This window comes from Amphiprion ocellaris, chromosome 1 (assembly GCF_022539595.1).
Source record: "Amphiprion ocellaris isolate individual 3 ecotype Okinawa chromosome 1, ASM2253959v1, whole genome shotgun sequence".
Taxonomy (NCBI): domain Eukaryota; kingdom Metazoa; phylum Chordata; class Actinopteri; family Pomacentridae; genus Amphiprion; species Amphiprion ocellaris.
Window position 1 is genome coordinate 6,720,574 of NC_072766.1, and position 21,495 is coordinate 6,742,068.

Here is a 21,495-nt window from a genome sequence, read left to right on the forward strand (position 1 = left end):
CTGGGTTCTCCCTCTCTGTTGCTGTACACACACAAACCCGACACACACGCAGCAGATGGGCTATGTTTCACTTCAAGGTGACCTATCTACTGTATATGTATCAGGTCATTGGGGGTGGGGTGTCTTAGCGGAGCGTGAGCCAGAAAAAGAAGGAATGGAAGACAGGAAGGATATTGTCCGTACACCTGGGTAAAGGCTGACAGAAAAGGCTTTGGGATAACGCTTGGTTGGACGGCAGTTCCTTTCCGTCTCTTTTAAGTGTGTCTATGGTGCATTAAGAATCTGTCAGACCAGATTTAGCATTAATCAGCTAGCCCACAGAAGAAACAATCACACATAATCTCAGGCTCTAAACCCTGCTGACCTTCTCTTCAAATGCATAGATAAACTCCCCTTCAAACCTCAGTCATTTAAAGAGACACACACACACACGAACACACATACACATACACAGACACACACAGACACACACACAGGCCCTGGCTCCAGCGCTGATAATTTGTTTCCTCCCCACTCTACCTCCCTTGCAGTCTATTTGACTCGTTCCTCCCACAGCAGCACCCATGTCTCTCCATCTGGGAGTACATCGACTCAGCATGTCGACGTGACCTCAGAGGAGAGGAGAGAAGAGAGGAGAGGAGGAGAGGAGAGGAGAGGAGAGGAGAGGAGAGGAGAGGAGAGGAGAGGAGAGGAGAGGAGAGGAGAGGAGAGGAGAGGAGAGGAGAGGAGAGGAGAGGAGAGGAGAGGAGAGGAGAGGAGAGGAGAGACAGGAGTAAAAAAGAAACAGGAGGAAAAAGGAAAAAGTTCCATTCATCATCTGAGCAGTGTTGAGAGTGTATAAATAGCAAGATCTGTTCAGAGTTATCATTGAGCCAACGCTTCCATCGTGGTACTTTATTTATTAAGACTGCGCACAGATCAATACAGTAGACATATACACCCTGTACTGTTGACAAGATAATCTCATCATTATGAATTTGGCTTGGGTCGTCAGTAACATGAGCAATTGCAACGCTTATCTGAGATGACAGGAGCAGAAAGAAAGAAAAGGGAATCCGAAAGCGAGAGTCGCAGCAAGTGCAGGGGAAAGCCGGAAAGAGAGAGCAGGCACTAGTTCTTTTTTTACTAAACAATGCTCAGAGCAATAGATAATGAAAAACAGTATTTCAGTACCAAACAGAGCAAAAATCAATAACAAACAGAGCAAACCAGCAATTGATCTGAATGCTAAAGGCCCCAAAAAGATTTCTCTCTAAGACATAAACCCAGTGAGGGGCCAATTGAGTACATCTGTGTAGTACAATAGAAAAAGATGAGACCGGCCAAATATACCATTTTCAATACGCCATTAGCACTCGGCGTTGCCACTGCTACCCCGAAGAGCAGACACAGTCAACGTTTGACGACAAATCTTGTGTGCCCACCACTTAGCGGGCCTTTTGTTTAGGCAATAACATCTGAGAGTGCCGACTCATTCGCCTCTGTTGCCGCAAACACATAACAGCCACTGCAAAACACAGCGGCTGTCAATTCCCCTCAGACACACACAGGGCTTTAGACATGGGAGTCAGATTTCAAACTGTGCTATAGATATAAGCAGGAACAGAGGAGACAGTGGGATCTCTTCTATTAGAGTGTCAGACTTTCTCAAACACAAACACACACTGGCAGGGTTACAGTGCTTAGAAAAATACTGCTCAAATTGCAAACGCAAAATTGCAATTTCCTGATTGGGCGACTGTAACGTACTCCGGTGACTAGAGAGAAGAAGTCATTTTATTACGGCTTGTTTTGACACGTAGTTAGGTGAAATTAAAGTAAATGAGATGGTATTCATGGTATATCCCTCCAATCAATTAATCATATTACTGATGGAGCTGAAGAAGTGCTGAACTGTAAAAGGCAAGGACAAGGAGAGAGAGATTCAGGCAGAGAGGGATAAATCATTTCTCTTATACTAATGAGATAGAAGGTGAGAACAGATTCACATAACTCATTCTTTGAGCTGCGTGTTGTTTCTACAGCACATGCCTAGGGGGCACAGTGAAGGAAGATGTGGCAGAAATAAAAGCTCTCTGAGGCTGGACCGGTGCCAAGACACAACAGAGCGAGTTCTACTTTGTTTGACTTTGAAAGTGTTTGATTTACAGCAAGGAGACCCGACTGCTGCCAGCTAAAAGAACACATCGCCATACCACGCACACCTATGCAGCCTTCTGTGGGCTGTGCATTTTGCTGCACATCAGTGTGTGGTCACTCCTATCTATGCCCATCTATTGCTGCAGCTCCGGCACCCTGCTGCTTGAAGTCTAAAGACCCCAGGAGGGATCCAAGAGCCTTCAGGGGGCAGGCGGCCCCGACAGGGAAGCCCATTCCAATCTGAGGGAACCAGCAAGACCGGTGCTTCAGAGCACAGCTGGTGGTAGCACGGGTGCGCGAGTGTGAGTTCATGTACGCACACACTCATGCAGACACATGGTCGCTGAATCTTGGATTCCTCCACTGTGAAGGTTATGTTTTGTTCTCTTGTTTTTGCGACCTCTGTTAATGCTAGGTTGGCCCCTTGTGCCTGACTTGTTTGAGCACAATGCCAGCAGCACTAAGGCATCTGGGGGCATGCACAGATTTTTTGGGGCTTTTGTCAGAATCTTCTTTTTCTTTTTGTATTGCAAGAGTTGCTATTAAAAAGAAAATACATTACAGTAGAAGGATGGTCAGGTACAAAACATACAGATCCATCCAGCGTAGGAGTGCACCTGCAGGGCAACAGATATACGGGCAACTGGTTATATCAACAGGGTCAGGAAAAACAAGTCACATTGTCGCACAGGAAAATAGCCACAAAGGAGCTAAAATGACAGTTGACAAAAGTAAGAGCAGTTGTGGGCACGGTAGCTTTGTAAAAATACAACAGGCAAGTGATTAATAAAGCTCATAGGACTTGCCAGCCTGCCTATGGAAAGCAAACCAAGCAAATTGACAGCCCTGGCTACTAAACCGAATGACATGATGTTCTCAAGATCCGGCGTCAGTGAATTAGGAAGAGGAGTCCTGATCATCCACTTCCCCTTTATCACACAGACATCGAGGCATACACAAAAACGCAATAGCACAAGAGCGAATGTCTCCTGACAAGCCACAGTCTTATTATCATGCCCATGTCATCTCCAATAGGCTGCTTCCTACTGAGCCAAGTAAATTGGTTTAATGTGTCCGGCCAATCTGGCTATCACGGAGGTCAACTTGTGTTCTCATATCCTGTCTCTTTCTCTACACTTACGACAAATAGAATTCCTTTGTTACCCTGCGATGTCAGCTTGGGAGGTCTGTTAAAATAATGAAGTTACGCAAACACAGCTAAGTGCTATGTACATATGAATACAAAACAGCTGGCTGAACAGACTCCTAGTGGCTGACAAATGAAACTAATACACTCTTTACATACATTATTGTCCTTATATATACACATTTCTGTCTACTGTCTGACTCTACTGGAGTTTGCTTCAAGTTACATGGGGAAATTGTGTGTAGTTGTAAGCATAGTCAGGGGCCTACATTTCAATTATTAAGTGGGTTAGTTCAATTTTTTGAAAACTCGCAATAAATAAAACATTCACTTCCTGAAATTTCAAGAATTTTTTTCTCAGAATATCTATATATGTAATGAACTATTAGCCGCATACATCTTTGAACAATTGCACGATTGAGTTTTTAGTCTCAGTCTGTTCAGTGTTTTGCATGAAAATACTTGCCAAATAGTAAAAAAAAAAAGTGAGTGGGAAGATAAAGACATTGGTGGTGCGCATTACCACCAGAACAAATTTCCTTAATTTTTATCTCTTCTAAAACTTGATAATGTCATTGCCATGGGGGGAGTGGGAAAAAAAGAGCAGGCTTTGAGAGGTTACTCCACTCATCTCTACTTTCTCTCATGCTGCCTCACAATGCAATCAGACCCAGGGCAAGTAGATGAATTCTCAGATTCTTCTTGTATCAGTAAGTAAGTAGCTTCTGTTTCCCACCTAACCTGTATTCTGCCCTCCTCTTCCGCCCATGTTCACAAATGTGTAGCCAGAGACCTCTGATGTTTATCGTGACATCTTCCGCTTTCCTCTGATTTGTTAAACGTTATGATTTATTAATGACAGAGGATGCAAATATAGCTGCTGTTTTCTGCTGTGTTACACAGCTGCTACAGCTTCAAGACACTGTGATGCATGTGTACTGAAACAAGAATCTCTGCAAATACCACCAATAAAGTACCAGTAACAGGAGCTAATAAACAACACACTCAATGCCAAATTTATCAGTTTTGTTTAAACAGAGATAACATAATTTACTGGCGTTCCCTAGAGCAACACTTTGTGGTCTGACTACACTTCCTCTCAGCTGTATCTATCTATGAGCTTTGGGGGAGATGAAGAAAAATAAAACTGCCTATTAATAATTCAGAATTTCGGCATGTAGTGTTATGTACAGTAGCAGCAGGTTTATTTGTGGAAATATGAAGACATACCCCAAGGCAAACAGATTTTTTTATGCACTCACAAGCGCAAATAAAATAAATCTGGCCTAGTGACTCAGAAGCTCAGCTGGGGTACAAATGTACACAAATTACAAATGGTTTTTTGAACTGTCCCCCCATTTCCTATAAATGCCTGTTTGTGCTCCTACTTGCTGAGCTGCTCAATCCTCTCTGCAAGCAGGTTTCAATATATACAGGTCTACCAAACTTGTTCCACAGAAAGCTCCAGAGGAAAGCAGTTATCTAAAGATGAAGGAAGAGAAATGAAATAAAGAGTGCTTTACTATTCATTGCCTCAGTGGCCACTGAAGTGTGGGAGCAATTTCAATACAATATACAGAGGAGGCTTTGATAAGACTTTTCGGTGGAATCCTCAAAAACAGCCCAAGCCCGGTTACATGTGCATCTGTGTGTTTGTGTGTGCAAGTGTGTGCGTCTCTTGGAGGAAGGGTGTTTCAAGGTTCGGACAAATGCAAGATTGTCACGCTCATAAAAGAGAGGGGCTCTGTCACGGAGTCTGCCAGCTAAAGGCTTAAATCACATGCCTGGAATACACAATGACGTTACACCCACATCCACACACACATCCACACACACAATCTCCCTAAATTATGCAGAGTAAGACCATTCCTCGAAGCATCCATTTTCAACATCTGCTCCAGCTATATTGTTGGCATGCATATGCTCAACCTAAACAGATCAAAGGAGTGAAAATTGTCTCTCCTGTACAGTCTACACGCTGCTTAAATGATCACAGTCACACCTCTTAAAAGCTTTTTTCAGCAATCTTTAAATTCACTGAATAGGATTACGGCTACCAGTCATTTTTGAGAAACCATTCCAAAACTGGTGCTGATTTTAAGCTGTTAAAATGTTTTTTTCAAATATATACGTAGTGAAATTTAGCAAATTTTATATATCACTAACTGTGTCTTGATAAATTCAGTGATTTGCATTCATAACAATTAGAGCAAAATACTGTGAGACTGATCAATCCAGAAGAAAGATACTACATTTCCTGTATTGATGTGGATATTTTTTCATTAGAGAGCCACAGGAGGCTTCTAACCAACTGACAATGTCAAGTCAGCAGAGACTGGAGCCCCTTTTCTCCTTGCCAACCTCATCTCAATGCGACCGTACACAAGGCAGAATGCCGCCACCTAAAGGCAGCCATTAAAGCCTTGCAGACACCCTCTTTGCCTTTGCACCACTTGCACCTTATTAACATAGACAGTATCCCAGTGAGACAGGCTGCTTTTTAATTAGAGTTTTATGGTGAATCAAATTACAACACTCAAAACTTATCAAAACAAATCAGTATGATAAATTATGGGCCATTTGAAAGTAATGGCACAGGAATCTCAGAATGTTTGTTCGCAATGAGGTCAGATTCTTGAAAAGCTGCAAGAAAGCAGCAGAGGCACGTCTCAACCAGTCAGTGGGCCACAACTTGGCACCACTGCTGAAGCTAAACATAATGTGCAACAAAATCCTAAAACGTAATCAAGACAGAGTGGGCGCAGGCTAACTCTGTGGAGCGAATTACTGCAATCCCTCCTTCCTGAGCACTGAGGAATTCGACTGCAGATTGGTTTTAACCTTGATTCCACACTAAGTAATTCCCTTCAACGCCTTAAGCGGAATTAGGCATCATTACGTATCATCCATCTCCTTATCCCAGGAATTCTCTTTACAAATGAAATGAAGCTCTCCACTGGGCCAGTTGCTGGCATGGTGGTGACAATGATAAGGGCAGCAGAGCTCTGCTGATATGTTCATATTATTCCTCTCTCCCAGCTAGAGACCAAGCCCAGTCTGTCTGCCAGTGCACCACTATAAAACATCATTAGAGGCCAGCGGCAGCATGGAGAAAGACTAGGAGTTGCAGACAACTACAGTGACTCTACTAGGTGCAGATGAAGACAGCAGCACTCTAAGGTGCCCTTGTAAAACTGACTGGGCAGGCGACATGCTCTCCCACTTTATCCATCTCTTTATTTATTTTTCCTATTTAGCCTCTCCTCTGTGGCAACTGTAGTGACAGATGGGCTGAAAGGCCTTGGGATCGATGGGTGGGGAATTCTGTCTTTGTTTCCTGATATTTTTCCCATAGCCACTCTCCTGACTCAGGTTACTTACTGTCCACACGAACGGAGAGAGGAGGATGGAGTGGAGAGGAGGGAGGAAAGTGATATGCCTCTGTACAGCTTCTGAAGAAACTTAATGCCTCAGGCCATCTCCCTCGACACAGGTTTCTGTTGAATAATACAATATAGCACCCTGCACGCCTGATGCGTCAAGGGGACCCTCTGTAAACAAGACACTAAGGAATGTGTTGTTCCTGCTCCTGCTTGTGTTCCCTTTGACGGTCTGAAGGGAGAGGAGAAAAGGAAGTGCACAAAATGGGTGCACGGCGGCTTCACACGGTCCAATTCATCGTCACTGCATTAGCAGAGAAAGAGCCGGCAGAATGCACCAGCAATTATTTTGTCCCTCTGATGAGGAAGCCTTAACGGTCTTTTGTGCTGACCTTTGCCCTGTGCAGCTGGTTCATAATAGAAACAGGGCTAAGACTGAGAACAACAGACAGTGGCCTTCCTCCCTGGTGGGAACACGTCACATCTGATAACAGTCACATCCACATCCAGTGAAAATAGTGGGACACAACAGATAGCAGAGCACTTGACACTATAGTTAAAGTCCATCGGGATGGAAGTGGAAAGAATGTCCCTCTCAAAAATAAGAGGTCAAAGATAGAACAAAAATAAAAGTTGCTGTAGAGTCTTTGTTACGGTCACCACATTATACACGGAACATTAAATTTGTGTCTGTTATTTCAATTCAGTACTAGTTAATTTATAAAGTAGATCATAAAAATCATAACATTTTTCATCTTGGACAATTTTACATTACAGCGTCAAGACCATACAGCACTATCAAGAGAAACCAGACTACGCCCCCTATAAGAAAGCATTTGGCGCCAGTGAGGGGGAAGAAACTCCCATTTAACATAAAGAAACATCTGACAGAAACAGACTGGAAAAAAAGTAAACAAAACAATGAGGGCTAACTCTGCCCATTATCCACAGTGCTACATACCACTGTCTTATGCAGACTTTAATCCTTGTCTGACACGACAGACTTTTAATGGGCTTAAGGCCAAAGACACAGAGAAGTTATCACGTTTAGAGGCTTATACAGCAAAGTACTCCACACAAAGACCTATAAAGTAGCCGTGAAAATAAGTACAATCTACTAATCTCTAGGAATTAAAGTCGCAAGAATAAACCATGAACAGTCATAGAATAACATGGCATACCAAGCAAGCACCAGGCACTGCTTGGAATAATTTTACTGTAGATGTGTATTAATGTAATATACAGGTATAAATAATTTTTAATAAATAATGAAAACATCTGTGGAATGGTTGGACAGTTTTAAAATTAGAGCTTCAATAATTATTTGATTAATGAATTATCCGTCAATTATTAAATTAATCAACTACTTTGATTATCAATTGAATGGATTTAAGTAAAGTTCCTAGAAACAAGACATTCAAGGATGTCATCTTAAGCTTTGGGAAACACTGATACACATTTTTCACCATTTTCTGACATTTTAACAACACAACTAATCGATTAATCAAGTGGATAAGTAACAGATTCACTGGCGATAAAAACAACCGGTCCTATTAGTAGCATATACCTGCTTGAAACTCTGCCACAGGCTAAATTCTTTCTTCCAGAGGAATGAAATGTCAGTCACTGAGTGATTAGTGAAAATTTTCTACTATAAACTGATTTCAAAAGCCTGCTGTGACATATTTCAAGCACAACTGATTTGTGTTGATGTCACTGGCTCTGTTCTATGAGAGCACCAGAATGACTGTTTAATCCTTCTAATGCTCACCCCTCCCTTTCTTCTCTTTCTCTCAGTGCTCCTGGGCCTCTCTGCCTCTGCCTGTCCTTGTCTTCTTTTTTCTTTCATTTTACAAAAAAAAAGGTCAAATGCTGATAGAGAAAATGGGAGCTTTCTGAGGGTTGTGACGTGCAAGCGGTGGCACAACAGTGAAGGAGAAAAGTGCAATTTCTCTTACCTGTATGATGGACATGCGGTTAGTAGGTGTGTCTGTAGTGCTGGTGACTGGGCCTGTGAAGCTGGTGTGGCATCCCACGTGGCCTTGGGGCACGCTGAGGTTATTGGCAGTGGGCTTGAGGTACATGACCTCTGACCTTGGTGAGCTGAGTGGCAGGCGTGTCTGGTAGTCAAAGTACATGGGAGAGGTGGCCAAGGAAGGGCTGCTTACCACATTCATCACATTCATGGCATCCCGCTCCTCCACCTCGCTCTGCACCAGCATGATGTCGTTCTTGTTAATCTTCTTCTTCTTGCCTTTCCCCAGCTGAGGGTGCGAGTACTCTGCAATGCGACAGTTATAAGTACGAATCTCCTTGTTTTCCCGCTTGCACTTGATAGCTATGGTCACCATGGCGGCCAGGAGCATTATGGATATGATGCTCAGGGTTACAATAAGAGGTAGAGACATGTCCCAGTTCTGATTGTCTTTCATGTGTGGCAGTCCATCAGGAGGGCGTCCGTTGGAGGCCTTGATGATGAGTCTGGCGGCAGCGGTCAGAGTCGGCTTGCCGTGGTCCGATACGCGAATGATCAGCTCCACAATGGGGCTCACGTCGTCCCAGAACGGGTGGGCTGTTCGCACATCTCCAGTCACTGGATCAATCTCAAAGAGGTGCTCCTCATTGCCATCTGAGATCTCATAGGTGAGTCTCCCACTCTCGCCGTAGTCATTATCCACGGCCTTCACCGTGGTAACAATGTAGCCCACACCAACATTGCGTGGAACGTGGATTTCGGCTGTATCATTCTGCAGAAGTGGCAAAACTATAACAGGGATGTTGTCATTGACGTCCAGAACACTGATGCGCACCGTGGCATTGCTCTCTAGGTGTGGAGACCCTGCATCTTTAGCAAGAACCTTAAAGTCAAAGTACTTTATTTGCTCATAGTTAAAAGATCTCACAGCATAGATGGCTCCATTAGCAGCATTCACATTAACATAGGTGTTGACATCTCCCCCACTCACATTGGAGTTGATTATGCTGTAGTACACTGTGCCATTCTGGCCGAGGTCTGGGTCATGTGCCAGAACTGAGCCTAGGTACTCTCCAGGGATGTTGTTCTCTGGGATCTGAAGAAGGTAGACTGACTTGGTAAAGCGAGGAACATTGTCATTCTCATCCAGAATTTTTACGGTGAAGGATTTTGTGGAGTTTAGAGGAGGAATGCCATTGTCTTTGGCGACAATGGTGACATTGTACTCATCCTGCACTTCCCTGTCCAAAGGCCTGTCTGTCACCACTGTGTAGAAGTTGTCATAGTTCTCCTCAAGTTTGAAAGGGACATTACCCAGCACTCTGCACTGAAGCTGCCCATTCCTGCCTGAGTCCTTGTCTGTGACACGGACGAGAGCAATGACAGTGCCTGGAGGTGCTGCCTCACTGATGGCTCCCTGTCTCACAGACACAAAGCCTATAGATGGCCAGTTATCATTCCTGTCAAGCACTTTAACACTGACTTTACAATGGCCTGGGATTGGATTGGGACCCAGATCCTTTGCCTGGACGTCAATCTCAATAACCGGGCTCTCTTCGTAGTCAATTTCACCCTGAATCTTTATGACCCCTGTTCTGGAATCTATGGAGAAGAGCTCCCGGATTCTCTCTGGGGCATAGCCACTAAAAGAATAGACTACTTGTCCATTGTTGCCCTCATCAGGATCAGTGGCATTTAAATCAATCAATACTTTACCAGGAGGCGAATTTTCAGGAATTTCCACAACATACGAGGACTGATCAAATACGGGGCTGTTATCATTAGAATCAATAACTTTGACATTTATCTGCATGGTACCTGACCGAGGATATTCCCCACCATCAGTAGCTGATAAAATAAGAGTGTGATGGCTTCGCTCTTCTCGGTCCAGTGGTCGTTGGATAACTAATTCTGGGAATTTAGTCCCGTCCCCGCGGGATTTTACCTCCAAGGAAAAGAGATTGTAGTCATCGCGTGTTATTTGATAGGTTTTCAGGCCGTTTTCTCCTGCATCTGGGTCATGCGCGCTGGTCAGGGGAAAGCGTGTTCCTGGCACTGCATTTTCTGAAATGTCAATATCAATCTGATCAGAAGGGAACGTAGGTGAGTTGTCGTTAATGTCCTGAATATCTATTTTGATCATACATATCTCCTTGTCATTGGCAAACACCTCCATGGAGAGCTGGCACTTGGGGTTTCTCTTACACAATGTTTCCCTGTCGATGCGCTGCTTTGTGTACAGCAGTCCGCTTTGGGGGTCCACGTCGATGAGATGCGGGGCTGAGTTCTCCAGGACCCTGAAGTTGGCTTTCTTACCCTGTCCTCCCTGCCCAGTTTGTTCGAGCCCAAGTCTGGCATCTTTGGCAATGTTCCCAATCACCGTCCCCGGACCCTGTTCCTCCGGGACAGAGTAATTCAAGTTTTTCAATGTCAGGGCTTGAGCCCACAAGAGCAGGAAAAAGAAAATCGAAAGATACATCTCCACTCAGTAAAAGCTGCTACAGTCTGTGTTGTGTTTACGCCTCCGTTGACCTGTTGATATCTTGTTCAAATTTGGTATTTCTATTATTCGGGATTAAATAAAGAGTCCTGTTCATCATGTGAGGCCTTGACATTTGTCTTTGTGGATTGTCTTTGCTTTGTCGCTCTCTTCCTCTGCGAGCAATCTGTGGTGCTGAACACCTAATTTATATTCAGCTGAGCACCCAGACTCATCTGAGCAATAATCGCAATCCAGTCTCCGAACAGAATAGTCATTGTAAGTGTTCACTCATGCCACCTAAGAAGGGGAAAAAAAAGGGGAAGGAGAAAAAAATGCATGTGTTATAATGTATACGTGTTAATTCAAATAAGAAAACAGAGTGAGCTACACTGTCCATTCTGCCAGGAAGAAATCAGATCCACCTCCGAGCCAAAAATGAAACAGGGCTCATGTGTAATTCATCTCCACAATTATGGGGGACGCTTGTCAATTAGTTAACCTTGGGAAGGCGCTCGGCGCAGCCCAGATACACGGAGCAAATAATGATTCCCCATGTAGCTTATTTACCACATGCACTATTACAGCCACGACTGAATGCAGTTTTTTTTAATCCATCTCTAATGTGCACTTGCACTGTACCTGACTCGGGCTTGACAATGGTACATTCACACATTATGGGGAAACTGCAATAGGGCAACTTTAATGATGTGGTACCACTGTAGGCGTACAACTGGAGATGGCCTATTGTGGCGGCTATTTGAATAAGTGTGTATAAAATGAGCCTCTTACACGCATTAACAAATCCGCATAATCCGGATATTTAAAATGAGCCTTATAAAAATTCAGAAAATGAGCTGCCAACATCTCAGCACAGCCGTGTAATTCTCTCTCCACTGATGCTTTCTTTCTCTGTCTCTCTCTGCGAGAGATTCAACGGTCCTTGGAAGAAGCTGTTGCATCCGCATGCACAGGGACGCATGTGAAATAACAAACGGCTTGGAAGAAGGACAAATATTTAAACTTACCAAAGGACAGAAACTGCTGGGATGATAGTCCGAAAAATAAACAGGACAAAAAAAGAGAGAGGAAAACAGTCAGTTCCAGCAGGGTTCAGGGAGAGTTTCATCCCCTTACTTCAGCATAGGTAAAAACCAACCCTTCTCTCCTGTCTCCGTGTGCGGGAGAAAAATGCCACAAGCCCTCCGATGTGCACACGCAGGCTACAGTGCAGCGCAGTGGAAATAAAAAAAAAAGTGCTCCAGAAAAGTATGACTGTAATGTCAATGAGCTGAAGTCCTCTCCGCTGTCTGATTAGAATGCAGCGGCTCGCCTTCTGCCTGCAGTGAGTCACCGTTCGTCAGGAGAAACTGTTCAGCTTTATGATTTAAAAAAGAAAAAAAAAATCCAGATGTGTTGCAGTAAAATAATAGTCATTTTAAAAAGGTAGATCCAAAGTGATTTTTTTTTTAAAAGATGATTTTTTTCTGTCCCTCTCCTCGTCCGAGAGTTACTGATTCCCGTAGTGGCATTTTTGTCCTTGTCCCGACGTCCTCGTCAAAGTCCACACAAGAGAGAGACAGCGGAGGTTGGTCAGCAACAATGCCGCATTCTGTCTTCTCCTTTTCCTTGTAGCTGTCAGGGTGGGAAAACGGGTGATTTTTACTTCGCATATACGCGCAGAGTCGTTATTTACTATTTCCCGCACGTAACACAGCCCTAAGCACAGAGAAGCGCTTTCTCTCACTGACTGAACTCCGGACACCGCATGGTGCATTAAACATTGTCGCTGCTCCTCCGGCAGCCAATGAATTTGAAGAGGTGGGAAGAGAAGGAGGGATTCAAAAGCCGCTTTGGGTACAGACTACAAATGATTGGTGGCTCGCAGTTCACCGGTGGCGGAGGCTGTCTTTTTTCAAATATCACACTTCATTGTTGTTTACAATAAAGGAAACGGTGCGTCGAGCACGCTTACTGACAGATGTGTTGGAGGGGTCGCTTGCTTGGTTGGATGGTTGGCGAGAGGGTGGGTGGGGGGTTGGCTGGTTGGAGCAGGTTTAAAATTTCAGTTGGACCATCCAAAAAAAAAAAAAAAAAAAAGGCACACAACAGGTTCAAACACAGTGGAGATGGAATTCACTGATTAACTGACTGAATTCCCTCCTATTATTTTGAAATTCATTCAAGTGTATTCATAAAAAGAAAAATGTAAAAAAGGAACATAAATTAGATTCTTAGATACATAAGTGCAAAAGTGTTCACCTGACTCACTGGACAGTGTATGCAATCTGCTTCAGAGACTTAAATTTGAATTTCTATGGCACAAAAATGCATGAATAAATAAATAAATAAAAATCCATCTCTGCACCAGTGCCTGAATAGAGCATCCATGTAACAATCCTGCATTACTATGCAGGTGCACTGTGCCACCTGAGAAGCAGCAGTAATTGTGTTAAACATTTCTCTATGTAATTAAAAGTTCTAAATAGCCTACCCAGGTAATTGTGTGATGGGAAATTATAAGAGATTTGGAATTGATGATTGCAGCAGGTACTGGAAGCAACAATGAGATCTCACCTAATCTCATACCTATAAAAATATATTGTTGAAAAACTTGATTTCACCTTGAGTTCCTGCTTCAAATAGAAGAACCAAATGAAATACTCCTTTAAAGAGTTTTTTCCTAGTGGAAGCTGAGCTGAAATGTTCAGTTAATCAGCAGTTCTTTCCGTTTTAGCAACTATTTTGGTTATTTAGGATGCAGGATTTTCAAATTAGGGTGGGTTGGGGCCTTCCTGTGTGAAGTTGCTTGTTCTTGCTGTGCCTGCGTGGGTCTTCTTCGGGTATGCATAGTGACAGAATTAGTGAATTTAACATGACCGGAAGTGTAAGAACGGGTTTGTGTGGTTGTTTGCTTCTCTGTTAGCGCTGTGATGGAGAGGCAACCTGTCCAGAGTGTGCCCCACCTTTCACCATAAGTCAGCTGAGCTCACCTTTAGCTTTATATAGGCTTGAGAAAGGATGGATGGATGGATTTAGGGTTTTCTGATTTGTCCTATGTGTGAAAAAAAACATCTGTCTTTTGAAATGTGTGTTGGACAAACCGAAGAAATTTAAGACTTCGCCTTGGACTTCAGAATACTGTGAAGGGCATTTCTATTCATACCATTTCCTGGCATTTTATAGACCAGACAAGTAACTAAGACAATGTGCACATTATTCAACAACGAAAGTAGTCTTTAATTGCAGGCCTAACTGGGAATGTAAAAAAACTGACCAGTGACAATGCCAGAAGTGCATCAGGGTCAACACAAAAACAAGGAAAGCATGCCAGAAATCAGCAGAGCCCACTGTGTTTCATCCGAGTTTAATCAAACCTTTCATTTGATGCTGTTATTTCAGCATGTCAGCATTGTTCAGAATAATCTTGTAGTCCGTCCATGTATAAACATGGGTCTCAACCTCTTTGACTTTCCCACTGACCTTTCTCTCTGACAGGAGGGAATGATAAGAGTGTCAGATTCGCTCAGTCAGATGGCGACCAAGGCTCATTATTAAACAGCAGGTTTGATGTACTAATGTCAAGATGTTGATAACCGATGAAGGTAAATGTCACATCACTGTCTCTATCTCTCTCTCTCTCTTTCTGGGTGTGTGTGTGTCTATTCAAATGTGATGCATATTTTAAGTCCACTCTTCCTACCATCCTCTAAACTCTTGGTCATGTGGGCATTCCCAGGGTTTTAAAGCCTAAGAAGAGCCGCTGTGAGTTTGTCGCTGGTGCACATTTAGACACAGATGCTGGTCACATTTTCCATGTATGATTAGCAACATATGTGGAAAATATTTCCGTCTGCTCTTGGATACTAAGGCACAACTATGCATTGTTTGGGCGACTGTGGCAATCCAAAACTGAGAAAATATCTACTTTGGAAGGAGGGGAAGAATATGTTGTTGCACATTGCAAGACAATTACAGCCCATGAACGTACTGTTACAAGCAGTTTAGTTCTCACAGTGAGCGGCAGTGATTTTCTGTTTTTGTTTTTTTTCCACATTCTTGCACAGAATGAAACTGCAGAGTTCAAAATCCTCACTTTGGGTGTTTTTAGTCAGCTGAGGTGTACACACAGAGCTGTACAACATCACAAGTCAACCTTCATGGAGGCTATTTTATTTCTTCCTCATAAAATAGGCAATCTATTGCACTTTATTTAGCAATGGAGTGCATCATCTGTAAGCATCTGGGCACGTCGGGTGTTCTCTTCCAAAATATAGTGATAAATCTGCAAAAATACAGCTTTTAATGTGACTAAGGCAGATCTAAAACCTATTAGATGTCCAGATATTATAGTAGTGTTATTCAGGTGTCAATTAATGTAATTCTGGATGTAACAGAAACATTAATACTGAATTTCTATTTGCTCTCCACAGGTGCCTGCATGTCAGACTCTTTCCTGTGACTTTAATAAACACCTGCAGCATCACACGGCAGCAGAGAGGGTGGGTGTTTGACCGTGATGCACGATTTTAGCAGTAACTTCACGACACACGGGATCTGACAGTAAACAACCAGGTAATTGAGGCAAACCTTTAGCACCTCGAATGGATCTGGGTCCTGCCCCGTGTCACGTTTTCCTGAAGACCACATTGTTCCCCCAAAATCAAATATTTTTTGCTTTGTCTCCTTTTCACACTATGAAATGCTACACACCGAGCTTAAACAATGCCTGCAAAATCACCTGCCTTGATGAAATGTCACCGGTGCTGCCAGAGATAAACCCAGCCATTAGCAGCTTTCTTCATTAGCCCAATTAAATGGCCCTCAGGAAATGCACTGACAGAAAGCGTATTTGGAATGGGCTGCTGGTGAACAGCTGCATTAAAACCCTATTTCGTAAATTAAATTTCAATCTAATGGCGATGGCCTTTCTTCAGGTGGTAATAAGAGAGAGACAGCCTCTTCATGCCTTCACTATTTAACCCATTTTTAAATTTTTTTTCCTCCCTTCCTAACACTCTGATTCCACTTCTCTTTCCCCTCTAGCAATAAAAAGTGTTAGAGTCTTCTACCAGAAAGAAATTTAAGCTTTGACGATGGAACATGTGGAGCCTGAGTGTGTTCTTTTTCTCTACTACCTCTGTCAGAAAAAAAAGAGAGAAAAAAAAATCAGAGCTGACTTTTACACATGGAGTTTTTCCAGCAGCACTGTCACCTCTTTCACCGCTGTTTTTTACTTTCCTCTTGTTTGTCTCCTACCAAAAAAAATTTTTATGTTGCCATCTGAATCTGTGCCTCCCTTCGTCTTTACACTGTTCAACTGCTCACCGTGTTAGAGGGAGAGGGAGTGGAGCACCTTATTGTTTACTTCGCGTTGCTGTGGTTCAGCACTAGAGAAAAGCTGGTTTCCAATGCAGCACCTGCTTTGAATGTTATCAGCCTATTAAATGGCAGTTTCTAGGTGAACGCAGCACGAGTAGCTCTTTGCGTAGGATAACACAAAAACTGAGACCTTCATATTAATTACATTTTTAAGGAAATCTGTCTCTTTCATTCTTTAAAGACACAAGCCCGTTGCACTGTATTTTAGTTGCAGGGCCCACATATTATGCAGTCTGACTGCGTGAAACTATAAATATTAATCCTTTTCCACCATACAGGTATGATCTGCTTTACTGTAGGTTAGTTCAACCTGCATTTGACCCCATACACTGTATATTTTACAGGTTAATCCTTCAGTGTCTAAGAGACTGTTGAAGCTGTAGTTTCTTACAATTTAATTTCAGACAATGGAATCGAAGTGAATAGAAAAGTAAAATAAAAATTAAATTATGTCCCATAGAGTAAGACCTCAAAAAGGCTTACATTCAGTTTATTTGAGGTTTGTCTTTCACACACTGCTCTTTGTTGTCCATTTCTTATAGTCTCTTCTTGTATTGTGTCCCAGTCAAGACCTTCTTTTTGCACTTCTCCAAAAGGAAGTAAAGATCTGCTCAAAATGAACCTGTCATAATTAGGTGTTGTGTTGACAATTTCAAAGGCTGAAATACAGTGTTATCGATCAAAATACCATTTCAATGTCAGTAAGAGTGCATGCTTTTGGAAAACTTGCATTCACATGAAGTTTTGGTTTGATGAATAGCAAATGGAGACCTTAAATCTTAATGGATGTCATTTAAACGTTACTCAAAGTGAACAAAAAGTTCCTCCCATGCACAAATGCATGAGCTGTGAACAACCTGGCTTTAAACAACCGGATCAGGAGGAGAGTTGGGATGCCAAGTCAGATGTCAATGCATCGATCCATTCAGAAAAAAAAAACCTTCCAATGCAGGTTTATCCCACTTCACTACAGTTTGAGCTTTAGGAATCTACCTTCCAGTATGCTGACCTGCCCTGTTGCTGTCTTTGCAACAAAGCAGCTCACTAACCTGGTTTGGCATCAAATGTCAAGGTAAACAATGATTTATTAAAAGAAGTTGATACACAGAAGGCTTCCTCAACATGAACTGTGCATTGTGTGTCTGTGTCTGTACCCTGTTTGCCTTTACATGTGCTGCAGGTGATGAATGCTTCCTTTAGTGAGTTTATTGAACACATGTTTAATGGTCGAGCACAATCTGTTTGCCTGGTCGTGTGTTTGTGTCAACCAAATGTTCACTGTTTTCACAATCCAAGAAATATTTCCTGGTCAATGCTCTCTGTGCGGCTGACTGTGCCACATCAGTGCCAGGCTTTTGCTCATTTTGATGATCTGCTTGTACACAGCAGTGAAAGTAAGAACTGATTTGCAGGTGTGGTTTTTCAAGGGCGGATAACATGGATCGCCTGTACATCTACATCTAATTGAAGTTGTTGAGTTGGATGCTTTTATTGGTGCTCACAGCATGCTCTTGGTGGAATAATGTCCTTCTTCTCCGGTAGAACATGTGAGAGATTAATTGTAATTATTTTCTGTGACTTCTTAGCATCACCTATCGGTCATAAAGAGCCAAAATCCCCTTTAGCCAGGTGAGACTGGACACAGAAAGTCGGTGCAGTAATGAGAAGCATGCCCCTGGATACTGGTACCTGCAGAATGACTTTTATTCATCCTGAGGTGCAATTATCTCTGCTTTCACCTGCAGAGCCAGGTACCATGCTGAGACAAGGAGATGAGGCCAGCCGTGCCCTGTGGCATGGACGGGCTTTAAAATATTAGCCCAACATCAAATGACACATCAAGACGCATTACACTATTTTTAATCACCATCTACTTTATTAAAATTGCTCATCAACTGTCTTTTCTCTCCAGGCTTTCCTCTGTCTGAAAAAGTCAAACACTTGAAAAGTCCTGCAATTATCTCTTGGCTTTATAATCAGATTTTTTTTTTAAAGTTGAGAACATTTCATTTTCTCATAGAGCAATTTTAAAACCTGGTGAAGAAACAATACTAGGCAGACAATGATAGTGACAATCATTTACTCCTTCCCCTGGAAAGCTGTTGTTTCGCTTATTAATATTACAGAGATTAATTAAACCAACAAACAAGTGTTTATTAGACCACATAAAGGGCTTACCAAAGTGACAGAGGAGCCCCCTGAGAAACAATACATAGACAATAGCTTTTCATCAGCACTTATTAGCAGGATATTAAGTCTTTTTTTCTATTAGGTTCACAATGTAAAACTAGGGAATCGAATGAAAGGTTCATTTTCACATGTTCCTTTTGCAAATTTGAGCTATGCACCCGCAGGTGTTGTTTCTCATATTGTCATGACTATGACAGTAAAGATATTGATAGTGATATGAATGTGCCATAGCATTCATGTGTTTGCACTGGTGGTCCACATAACAAAAGTTTCGGACAAATAATGTATGAAATGGTCTTAAAGTCATTTTCCAGTCATTGATTAACCCCCCCAAATACTCACATTTGTATATCAAAGTTCCATATATAGATTTTTTTTTTCCTGATGTAAATAATCCCATCATGTTTTTAGATGTTACTCTGCCACTTTGGGCCATGAAGTCCCTGTGTCTCCACCCAAACCCCCCACTCACTGCAACTTGAGCGCACAAGCTCACCTACGATTGCAAAAGCTACTCTCTACAACACAATGGCAAGCTGTGAAATGGTTAATTTAAACACAAGACACTTGTGCTTCAAACAAAGAGGATGTGCACTCAATGAAAGACCTAGGATCCCTGACCCATCACTATACACACCAGTGAGCAGTGATTCCTAACACATCTCTGGGGGTCATCAGGTGGAAACCTCCCCTCAACGGTGTTTTGCCTATTTAGTCCCACAACACCTTCAGGAGGCTAGGCGGTGAACTGTGGCGTCCCAGATTCACCCTGCTCCTACACAATCCAAACAGCACTGCCACATTCAACTAACCCAGGTCTGTTTAGGAGATGCTCCAGGTAGTGACTAGTGCTGATGCTACCATTTAGCTAGTGCAAGCTAACTGCTCATTGCTAATGCTACCAATCCAAACAGCACTGCAACGTTCAACTAACCCAGGCCCGTTTAGGAGATGCTCCAGGTAGGGACCAGTGCCGATGCTACCAGTTAGCTAGTGCAAGATGCTGAATACCTAGTGCCAACTGCTTAAAAAAAAAAAAAAAACATAAACACAAGGAAACTATACTTATGACCCCTCCAAACCCCTCTAAATGCTAATGCTAGCTGCAAGACAACAACCATGTCCAAAGCAAACTTATCACTGACAAAGAAACTATACAAGCCAGCTCACCAAACTTGCTAGTGCTACATGCTAATGGCAGTTGATAATTGCTAAGATACATCATTACTTCAGCCAAGCTCACCACAGACAGAGACTATACAAGTAGACTTCATCTAGGATGCAAGTACCAATTGCTAACTGTTCATTGCTACTGCTACCTAACAAGAAAACCAACAAACAAAAGAAAAAGACACAGCCACCACCTTAACACCACAGCCTTACCTGAGAAGGTCCCAGAGAGACTCTAACAGGCCATGCCCCCACCTGATCTACACTTCCTCTTCCTGGCTCTCTGCCCATTGGGGGAGGGAAAAGAGGGCGGGGAAAGCAGAGTGAGGGAGAGGGCTTGTCCTCTGCCTCCCTCTACTCCCTTACCGTCTCTATTTAACCTCCAGCTATTATTATTTCTCCTAATCCATATCCACTGACTAGATCTAGCAGCCACATCTGCCATGTCCCTCACCGTCTTCCTCAAACTCTGCCCCTGCACTCCTAGCTCCCTCAAAAGTGAAACAGCTGACCCTGCAACAAAACCCCTACACCCCGTTTCAACTGGGCGAACTCTGGTTTTCCATCCCCTCTGCTCAGCTTCTGTCTTTAAGTCTGCATATGTAGCCTTCTTCCTCTCATAAGCTGCATCCACTGAATTTTCCCACGGAACTGTTAACTCAATGAAATACATTAGTTCCTTGGGTTTGTTCTGTATGAAACCCCAAAAGTCTGAATTGATGTTTTTGAGACTGTCATCGGTAAACTGCAGTTTCAAGGTGGAAATGCTCAGTCTTGGTGCTGGCTGCTTATTTTGCTCATGATGTATCTTTCAGCAAAAAATGTAATCATATGGACATATTATCAAACTAAAAACAATATAACTGTCACCAAACAGAGTCTGATATTGACTTTATATTGTGTTTTGTCCCTCATTTCTACAATTCACTACACTTAAAAATTAAAGATGTATGCATTTATATGTTTATATCATACCATCAGGGCATAGAAAAGGCAAAAATATGTTGTTATTTTCACTAAAAACCTTTGAACTGGATAGTGAGCAGCTCAAGCAGACAGAAGTCAGTGTAAAAACACAGTTTTATCAGCAAAAATGATGAGAAACAAAGACAACTTCAAGCTGCAATAAAAACCACTAATAAATCCCATGGCCTCCCAGACCTTGTCCCTCTCCACATGACAAGTGACTGGCATTATATCTTTTCAGGCTGAAACCTACCATCTGCTCAGTTAAGAATGTGGGTGAGCTCAAGAGGTGCAATCATTCCAAGAATGCTAACTAGTAAACACATGGTTATTTAAGATACTCTTAAGATGTGTATTGGTGACATTTCACTATGTGCGTAAATGGTGGAGAACAGTTTAGTCACTTCAGTCACTTGCGAGTGCCCATTAAGATACAATGGGCAACGTGGGTTTTCAATATCATTGAATGAGCACCTGATCTGCTACATCTCACCACAAACTGAAACAATAAACCAGAAGTCATGTTTTAATATCTGCCAATGTTGGGGAACAGTGACAGATAAAAAAAGAGAAGGAAGCAGGTTTTCACGTTTTAGGATGCAATACAAAGTTATCTTGTGTCTAAATCACCACCTAACCCTCTAAACTAACCTAATAATAATTAAAA

At 42.6% G+C, this 21,495-nt stretch overlaps 1 protein-coding gene across 4 annotated transcripts in view; it reads right to left on the minus strand.

Annotated features, from left to right (window-relative positions):
* The window catches only part of pcdh17 (protocadherin 17), a 62,676-nt gene extending 49,792 nt beyond the window's left edge, over positions 1-12,884 (minus strand). For 2 of the 4 annotated variants that reach the window (XM_055009562.1, XM_023289520.3), the window contains exons 1-2: positions 12,149-12,883; positions 8,625-11,420 (exon numbers count right to left, since the gene is read on the minus strand). In XM_055009562.1, coding sequence (XP_054865537.1) covers positions 8,625-11,120 — 2,496 coding nt within the window. In that variant the 5' untranslated portion in view covers positions 11,121-11,420; positions 12,149-12,883. Of the gene's footprint in view, positions 1-8,624; positions 11,421-12,148 lie in introns of all 4 variants that reach the window. The other 2 variants (XM_055009567.1, XM_023290310.3) reach the window with 2 other exon arrangements.
* Between the last annotated feature and the right edge of the window lie 8,611 nt (positions 12,885-21,495).